Source organism: Benincasa hispida, chromosome 6 (genome assembly GCF_009727055.1).
Source record: "Benincasa hispida cultivar B227 chromosome 6, ASM972705v1, whole genome shotgun sequence".
In the NCBI taxonomy this organism is placed as follows: Eukaryota; Viridiplantae; Streptophyta; class Magnoliopsida; order Cucurbitales; family Cucurbitaceae; genus Benincasa; species Benincasa hispida.
The window spans coordinates 10553492-10562738 of NC_052354.1; the positions used below are offsets into that span (position 1 = coordinate 10553492).

Genomic DNA, 9247 nt, shown 5'->3' on the forward strand with positions numbered 1-9247 from the left:
TTTTATTAATTATTATATTATTATATAATTTTTCCTCTTTTATTTACACTACTATAATTTTCTTCCAAGTATCATCATACTGATCTATGTTTTTTTTTTTAAGAAAATCAAAATTGTGTATTATATTCAGTGACAATATGAACATAGTTTAATGGACAAAAAATTATATTATTAATTTTGAAGTCTAAGATTCGATCTTCTAATAAAAAAAATCAGACAACGACATTATTTTTTAAAAAGATAACGACAATGACATTAATACAAAGTAGTTAAGAATAAAATATCTTAATTTGAAGCACAAGAGTCCAATTGAACATTGTTCAATTGACATACAAGCGTATTTGTAATCACGAAGATCTTTAGTTTGACACCCCTAACTCCACTCATATTTTTTTAAAAAAAAATGAAGTACAAGAAAAACGACCTAAAATAAACTATTTGAAATTTATGATGAAAATTAAGGGTCATTTTCAAATATAGTAAAATGAATCACAATATTTACAAATATAACAAAATGTCACTGAATATCAGTAATAGACATGAATAGATTCACATTTTGTTATATTTGTAAATATTTATAGTAGTTTTTTTTCATTTAAAATATTTTTTCTAAAATTAAACATACTTAACTATAAATAAGTTAACCTAATTGTTAAAATTAGCTTTGAAAGCTGTACAAAAATTCATCGTAAACAAACAAATTTCCAAACAAATGAAAGAGAGAGTTTTTTTTGTTTTGTTTTTTTATTATTGCAATTTTCACGAGATGATGATAAGGACTGTTAAGTCATACCACAGAATTTTAGGGGCTTTTACGTAATATCAGGAATTTAGAAGGGCGAATGCCACGCTGGCAATCGTTTTTCTGTTGGTTTCCTAGTTTTTATTTTTTACTCTCTCTCTTTCTTACACCAAAATTTCCCTCTCTTCTTCTTCATCCTCTTTCAACAGAAAATCCAAACCCTAGAGAGAGAAATTTGCTCCTTGAAGAGATTCTTATGTTTCTCTTTCACCAATTGAATTTGGTGATAAATACGAAGAATTAAGAACAAATCATTTGGATTCCGTTCGAGGAAAATGGAGAAATGTGTGTGAGGAGTACCTGATTTTGGTTAATCCGTCAAACCTACTGTAGAATTGATTCTGTGATCTCATCTGTTTGATCGGATTCAACTTTGAGAATCTGAAAGAATCGAAGAGCAGTGATTTTTCTTCTGAATCCGTTAATGGTTTCGAATCCAGATCTCGTCTTCTATGCTTGCATTGCAAGAGGAACTATAATCCTCGCTGAATTCACAAGAGAGTCAAATCTCGATGACTTAGCTTTCAGATGCATCGAGAAAGCTCCTCCTCATCACTCAATCTTTTCTCATACCGTCAGAAACAGAGCTTACACCTTTTTGATCGAAGGTCCTTTTGTTTATTTCGGAATCTTCCATGAAGACCTTAACAAATCGGAGATTTGTGGTTTCTTAAACCGCTCAAGGCGTGTTTTCGAGGAGTTTCTCGAAAGTGAATCGCTCAAGGGTTTTGAGAACTTCACTTCTTACTGTTTTCAATCGCAGTTCGATTCGACTCTCCGGTATCTCGTCCTAGGATCGAATCTGAACAAAACATCGTCCAATGCATTGAAAGGTACTCAGAGGTCGAGTTTGGATTCAAGTAAAAGAAAGCAAATACCACTGATTTCTAAGTTCTCGAATCCCGGGAGCTTAATGAAGAAGAAGAAGAAGGTGATTGGGGATGTTAATAGTGAAGGAGGGAAGTATGCAATGGACGATTCTGTGGATCTGTATGATGATAACAATGGTTTATGCAGTAGAGATATTACATTGCTGATGCAGAAGAATGGTTCTCATCTTATTGAGCGTCAAAAAGCAAAGCAAGTATGGCGTAAACATGTGTGGGTTGTTTTATCCATTGATTTGTTTGTATGTCTGGTTTTGTTTGCCATATGGCTTTGGGTTTGCAGGGGATTTCAGTGCATTGAAAGCTGAAATTCCTGAGGTTTTGATGAATTTCAATCCTTGATTGGCAGAAATGACAATTCACTGCATAAACACAAGGTTGAAAACATCATGTGTATGATTCAAGCAAGCTTCAAGTTTGTATATTTTAATTTGCTTTGCTGATAATCTTTCTGGGATTCTGGGTTCTTTTTTCCTTCTCTACGTTTTGTATGATTCTCAAAAAGACGATAACAATTCAATGGAGTCTGGACTCTGGTTTATCCAAATGGAAATAATCTCTGTTTTAGTCATTTCTCAAATCTGAAATTGGGAGAATCTTGCTTGTTAATGTTAAAAAATGTTTGTACAATCTCAATTACAAATCAATTTCAAATTGGTCCTGATACTTGAAAAATAAGAACATCTCCCATTCTTGTTGGAGCTAGTTCATTAAGAGTTCATCTATCCACATGTCATTATCACATTAACTTTAAGGGCAGGAAGGTCAATAAAACATTTAAGTTCAAGGGCATTTTAGGAACAAGATATGATTGGATGTTGACTTGCATTCAAGGAAGAATTTATCTGATTTGTTAGATCAACCATGGAGTGGTTGCTAAGGGATAAAACATATTCACCAAAAATAAATAAATAAATAAATAGTTAGTTTCCAAATGAACCGTTAAAATAATTAATGATAACGTGACAATAGGTATTATATAGTACAATCTGGGCTGGCAGATTCTAATAACTAGGGATGATTTCAAATACCTGTCAGTAAATTTGCCTTGAACAAGCCCAAAAGGTAGCATTGTACAAGAGTTATTTACCATCCAAACTACAGTAAGAGACAATCAAACTACACAAACTGTACTTTCAACCTCACATGAACAAGAGTATTCCGTTACATGTATAACTGTATTATCAGATCCCGAATTCATAGAACTTCAGCGAAATACATCGAGATAAACTCTTATTACAGTCCCTCTCCTAACCGCAGGGAGTAAGCTTCTTATTGCCTGCACCTCGAGGATTGTCGTCTTTCCAATCGTCCCATGCCCTCGCCTTCTCCTGAGCAGCATCATCGTCTTCGTCTTCGTCTTCTGCACTAGGTCCAGGCTTTCGATTGTTGTCCTTATGCCATGCAGAGTTTGCTTCTTCAATGTACTTGGCAGTCCTCTCTTGCCATTTGTTCATCATTTCCATCTCTCTCAGCCCAGCCTCCTCGATGCTCATGGTTGGCAACCTTCCACAGAAAATTCAGCCCATAAATTAAGTGCACAATATTCTTTTTCGTAACCAAAAAGTTGAAGTTCTAATTTTCGAGGCCATTTAGATTATTATGATAAAACCTAAATATATTAAGATATAATAGATAATGAAATTACACGATAAACCAGGTAATTCAAGGTACTTGGATCCTCCCAATCTCTCGAGATCACTCTCAAGCCCTAATCCACTCACCAAAGCATTGCCCATCTTCCTCCTTACTGTATTTATAACCAAACTTCCCAAACAAACTACTTTTCTAATTACTACTATACCCTTAATATCCCTCTCTAATACCATTCCTATCCTCCTATTATTCCTCCAAATATAACACATTTTGGGAAAAAAGAGCTCGTTCAACATTTTCCTTCTCTGTCTACTGTACAAGAATAGAAAATCTAGTCAGACTGACTGTATAACAAATGACACAAATACGTACCTAAAGCCAGGTTGGAAAACCTGGGCAGCTAACCTCTCTCTCTCACTCGTAAGGGGTCCACCATTCACAAGACTTGCTGGTCCAAATATCATAGGCTGATGTTTGTGTTCATGTGCTTGGGAGACATTTGCTCTTCCTTCTAAGACATCCTGAGCAAAAGTTGCACAAGTGATTGGTGGTGCTGGTTTCGAATATTGAGCTCTCACAACACCGTCACGATGCCAAGCTTCTGCTCTTCTCATTCGTTCATCAAGAATCTCTCTGGAAAAGTTCTTGTCCCCATCCTGAAATATATAGCAAAGAACAAATGCTCTTAGACCTCTAATTCAATCGATTATTTTATGCAGATCTGATAATGAACTGCCTAACTAGCCAGCCAAACACTTGCGAGACAAAACATTTTTTCTCCAGTAAAATTCCCAAGTCCAAAGAAAAATGAAGGGAATACACTTAATTTAACACATCATATCACCAATTAACAATACAGTGAATGCACAAACAATGTGTGAACCCCTTGTACATGTTTCCACGAAGTTTGAAGTATGGTTTCCTGTTCCTACCTTTTCTTCTTTTTCCTTAATGGAAGAGAGCATCTCCTCTTCCTTCTTCAGCATCTCTAGCAAATCAAAGGCCTGAATATAGAGCATTCCGAGAAAATCTGAGTACAATCCTAGAGGATAACAACCTGAAGATGTTGAATAATTCTGCATAACTCACCTTGCAGATTGCCAAAGTGATGGTCGTAAGCCAAGCCTGTAGAAAAGAAAGAAAGCAACTTAGTGAACGACTGACAAAAACATAAAAATCTATATCATCTCCATCAAACACTGACCAAAGTCTAACTGCACCACTTTCTGAGTGAAAAAGAATGTTTCACTCAGTACGACGCAACACTTAGCATGCATAAGACATATTGAGGTTTCGTTGAGTTCTGACAAATTTCTTTCTTTAAATAGTGGAATAACAAAAAACAGAAAGAAATGCAATCCTGATTTTCCATGAGATATAGCCAGGATGCAGCTAAGGTTGAAGATATAAAAGAACCACATCACCATCTGTCTTGTTTTATTTGTCTTTTTATTTTTCGAGAAAGCATGAACTATCATAAACAATAAATGTGAGGCCACATTGTATTGCTGTTCGTTTCAACTTCCATTAATTTGTTTAATCAAATTTGAAGTATCCTACAGCCTGAAACAGGCAATGTGACAGAAAACAGAGAGAAACGAGATATTACTGCTAATATAATCTCATAACTAACCTCACGCTCCTCCTCTCCATCATCGTCCAGCACATCCTCCTCTCCTGCCTCTATAGGAGCAGACAATGCAGAAGCTTTGCTTGAACGTCCACGGCGCTCTTTTCGCTCCTTTATCTCAAGTAACTTTGATTCAGCAGCCTTTTGACGTTTGAACCTTGCAATCTAGTAACAAATTTTCAAAAATAAATGCAAGTTGACTGCAATACCATCCACAAATTATATTTAGAATTATGCAAGAAATGAATTATATAAAATCTGTGCCATGACATCAGAACTTGGTCACTCCATTATTAATAATTCTTTACTCAATATCTCATGCACAGATAATAATCTCAAAAATGTGATGCGAGCATACTTACTTTCCTAGCCCTTCGATCTGCAAGTGAATTTCCTTCAGTAGATGTTTCAAGTTCCTCTTTTGGCAACAGTTCCATAGTCTCACAAAACGAAATGAACTCCTGAAGAGATGCCAATTACTCAAGTTTAAAAAAATTAACAATGAAGCCACAAAATAATAGATTAAATTCACTATTCAACCCCACATAATTCATTTTACCCTGAAATATAAACCTCCAATATTACTGAGGTAAAATTGTAGGCAGCACCCACCTTTAATTTTGCCTGGGAAGCCCTAAGGAGCGGTATCCTGTCATCTTGTACAATCTTCTCAGTCAACTCAGCAAGATAAAATGGCACCTGCAGGAAGCAACTACCAGAGTAAGATAAAATATTTGGATTTTCTGGTGACTGCAGAAAAGGTCATAAAAACTATCTACTTCAAACAAATATCACTCACCAATCGCAATTACTGAAACTGACAGATCTCAAGCAAAATAAAATTTGAGGGAATAAAAAATACATTATTTCAAAAACTATTTCATACTCTGAACACTACGGGTAATGGAATTATAAACAATGAAGAAAACATATTGGCAAAGAGTTCTATATCTTCTTTCTTCATATACATTTAATTTTTGAATAAAAGAAATTTTTTATCTGAAAAATATACTGGCAAAAATCTAGAATACTTGTCTATTAATTGCTCGATCATTAGAAATTTCTGTGGTGCTTGCTCCCTAACGTTTGGCTTCCACAGGTTAGTCTAATACATTGATAACTTTCAATGCAAGGTGGATAAGGGACAGAAGCATAAAGAATGGGTCAAACTCCATTTTGCGAGTTCTTTGAGAAACTTGAGATGATGGAAGTACATGAAAGATGTCAGGAAGGCTGGTGGTATTACATTATTCTTGAGATCTCTATTTGGGCTTCTATGAATACATGGTATTGTAACTTTCTGCTCTTTATCACTTAAACAAAATGAAGTGCCAAAAGGCTAAGCAGTTGCTTGATTCCCTGTTCCCTCATAATTTTCTAACTACTTTTTTGTTCAATTACTGACCTTATTTGATAAAAAATTTTAGTTTTCAAGTTTTGAAAATTAAACTTATAAACACTATTTTTAACCATAGATTTCTTCGTTTTCTTTGTTTTATTATCTACTTCCTAAAATTGTTTTTCCAAATCCAAGAAAACTTTAGAAAACACTAAACAAATTAATGGCTAAAAACTTTTTTCTTGTTTACGGAATTTGACTAAGAATCCAAATGTGATGTGAAAATCACAGTAAAAAAAGCACAATTTCAGACACTAAAAAAAAATCCTCATCAAACAGGAGTCTAAAGAAACCAAAAAAAGAAAAAGAAAATCAAAACTTACCAGAATATATTTAAGATTTCCCGTGCTGATATCCTCCTTAGTCTCGTTAGCTGAGAACAAACCCAGCTTCCCAATCATGTCCTCACACTTCCGTAATGCATCACAACCCTTCCTCACAACATCCTAAATTTCCCAAAACGAAAGAGGAAATATAAAACCTCCAAAGTCCAGAAACCATAAATAAAAATCCTGATAAAAAGAACACGAAGCTACGAAAAGGGTACCTGATCCGACCCAGACTCAGTTGCAGTGTTATGAATTTTCCTCGCCTGTTCGAAAATCGATGGTAGAGGCAGGTCCTCCATTTAGTGTAATCGCGAAGGAAGCAACCCTAATCGTCGATTCAAAATGGATTGAAAATAAATTCACTTGTAAAATTCGGGCATCGGAAACCGAAACCCTAAGTTCCGTCGATTAGAAACGGGAAAACAACGTTGAAGTATAAATAGTTGGGACTCTGAGAATTAGTTTCTTGGGAGAGAGAAAACAGAAAATAGGAGAACGGCGATCGGAGTTTGATAGTAATGAGCCGCCGCTGCGGCCAACGGTGATGTTAGCGTCTTAAAGGATTCGGTGTTGACGCGTTCACACAGTACTATGGTGTGCACTCCGTCAAGATCTTACCACGTCAGCAAATAACAAATTGGCGGTTCTTGGTAGAAGCCAGAAGGGACTTCTCGTTTCTGGAAACTAATGTGGTGTGGGCCTTGGGCCCAATGATTGGAAGATCAATAAAATCGGCCAATAAAATATCTTGCAAGAGGCTTTTGTGGAAACTAACATGGTGTGGGCCTTGGGCCCAACATAAATTGCTCGCTTTTAAAAAATTAAGGACGTGTAGATAGTAGAATTGAAGAAAAAAATCTAAAAATATATTAAATATTATGAGATCAAGTTTCGTACCCAAGACAAGTACTCAATTTATAAGTGATTTAATATCAACAAGTCAATCATCAAGTTTGATTATTATAACAAATAATAAATATAAATAGTAAATGAAAGTCTATCGGTGATAGCCACTAATATTTAGTGATATTTTCTATCACTGATAGCTTAATCTTTGATTATATTTTCATAGTTAATAGTCACTTATAGAAATCTATCATCAATAGCCAACTTAGTGAATTTAATTAATAAAGTTGAATTTCGAACTAAAATGTAAGTGAAATTCCTAGAAACTATCACTAATAGCATGTTTATCAGTGATAGAAGCTAACATCGAAAAGAAAAGGGACTTATAAATGTTTGAGAAGGACAAGAAAGGGGAAAAAATGTGTTCAATGGCAATGATTGATAGAAACTACTACTAATAGCATGTTACCAGTGATAGAAACTAATACTAATAGCATTTTATCGTTGATAGAAGCTACCCGATAACACGTTATCTGATAGAAGCTAACTCGATAGCACGTTATCGGTGATAGAAGCTACCACTGATAGCATGTTATCAGTGATAGAGAACTATCACTAATAGCATGATATCAGTGAGATTATTGATAGCATCTTATCAATGATGTTATAAGTGAAAGAAGCTATTACTAATAACCACAATATGAGTAATGTTAGTGATATCGGTGATAGAACTTAGGTGATATCTATATATCGAGTTTCTTTCAAAGATGATAACCAATTATAGAAGTCTATCATTGATATCCTTAAGTGTTAATAATTTAAAGTAAATTCTAATTTATGAAAGTCTATCAGTGATAGCGACCGATAGCTGCTACCAGTGATAACCATGATAAAAGATTATTAATGATAGCTACTGTGATAATCAAAGTTGTTGGTCTTTTTTCAAATTTGATCACTATTTATAAATCTATCATTGATAGCCATTGATAGCCTTAAGTATTGATATTTCAAGGTTGATTCCAATTTATGAAAGTGAATCAATGATAGCTACTGATAATTGATAGCAAATTAAAAGCTAATATTTCAAGATTGTATTAATTTTTCTCAAATTGAAAGTTATTGCTGATAGCAACTATTATCGATAGCAATTGATAGAAGTTATCAGCGATAGCAGCTATTAATGGCTATCACTGATAGTTGCTATCCGTGATAGTTTTAAATTTGAGAAAACTGGGAAGCAGCGAGCAAAATGGTGGCTAGCCATGAATTTTTTAGTCTTTTACCATTTTTTTGATCTATATATACAATTATTTTATCTTTGTATTACATATTTTATTATTTTGGACTTGAATTCTATTTATGCAACTAGCCCAAAAATTTTAAGAAAAAAAAAAGAAAAAAAAAAGAAAGAGTCTAAGTTGATAAAAAAAATGGGAGTGTTGGGGAAAATCACAGAGTTTAGTATCTTCTTATTTGGAATTACATTTTTAACTCCGAGTAAAAAAAGTGTTAATTTTTCTAAATGTAAGGATTTATAATTTAAAATAATGATTATACCGAGTAAGACCAGGTTTGCTTTCAAGTTTAAAGTAAGTACATCATTTTTCTCTAATTTTTCTCCTCACTTATCTCTCCCTCTTTGTACACATTATTTTCTCTTCATAATTAGTGATTTATGATTTTATTTTAGTCAGGAAGTTAGGTTAGTTCAGATGATCAAGTTGACCATCGGTGTAATATTTTGTTCAACATGCTTTG

At 34.1% G+C, this 9247-nt stretch overlaps 2 protein-coding genes across 2 annotated transcripts; one reads left to right on the forward strand and one right to left on the reverse strand.

Annotated features, from left to right (window-relative positions):
- The first annotated feature begins 893 nt into the window (after window positions 1-893).
- On the forward strand, window positions 894-2236 carry LOC120079998 (phytolongin Phyl2.1-like). The gene has a single exon (XM_039034506.1). The coding sequence runs from the start codon at window positions 1227-1229 to the stop codon at window positions 1995-1997; it is 771 nt and encodes a 256-aa protein (XP_038890434.1). The 5' UTR covers window positions 894-1226; the 3' UTR covers window positions 1998-2236.
- Window positions 2237-2707: 471 nt separating this feature from the next.
- On the reverse strand, window positions 2708-7194 carry LOC120080545 (PP2A regulatory subunit TAP46). Its single transcript, XM_039035240.1, has 9 exons — window positions 6862-7194; window positions 6638-6760; window positions 5528-5614; window positions 5278-5376; window positions 4919-5080; window positions 4375-4410; window positions 4218-4289; window positions 3658-3941; window positions 2708-3195 (listed from the first exon to the last, which is right to left on the reverse strand). Exons 1-9 carry the CDS (start codon window positions 6940-6942, stop codon window positions 2940-2942), a joined length of 1200 nt encoding a protein of 399 aa, XP_038891168.1. The 5' UTR covers window positions 6943-7194; the 3' UTR covers window positions 2708-2939.
- Window positions 7195-9247: the final 2053 nt, after the last annotated feature.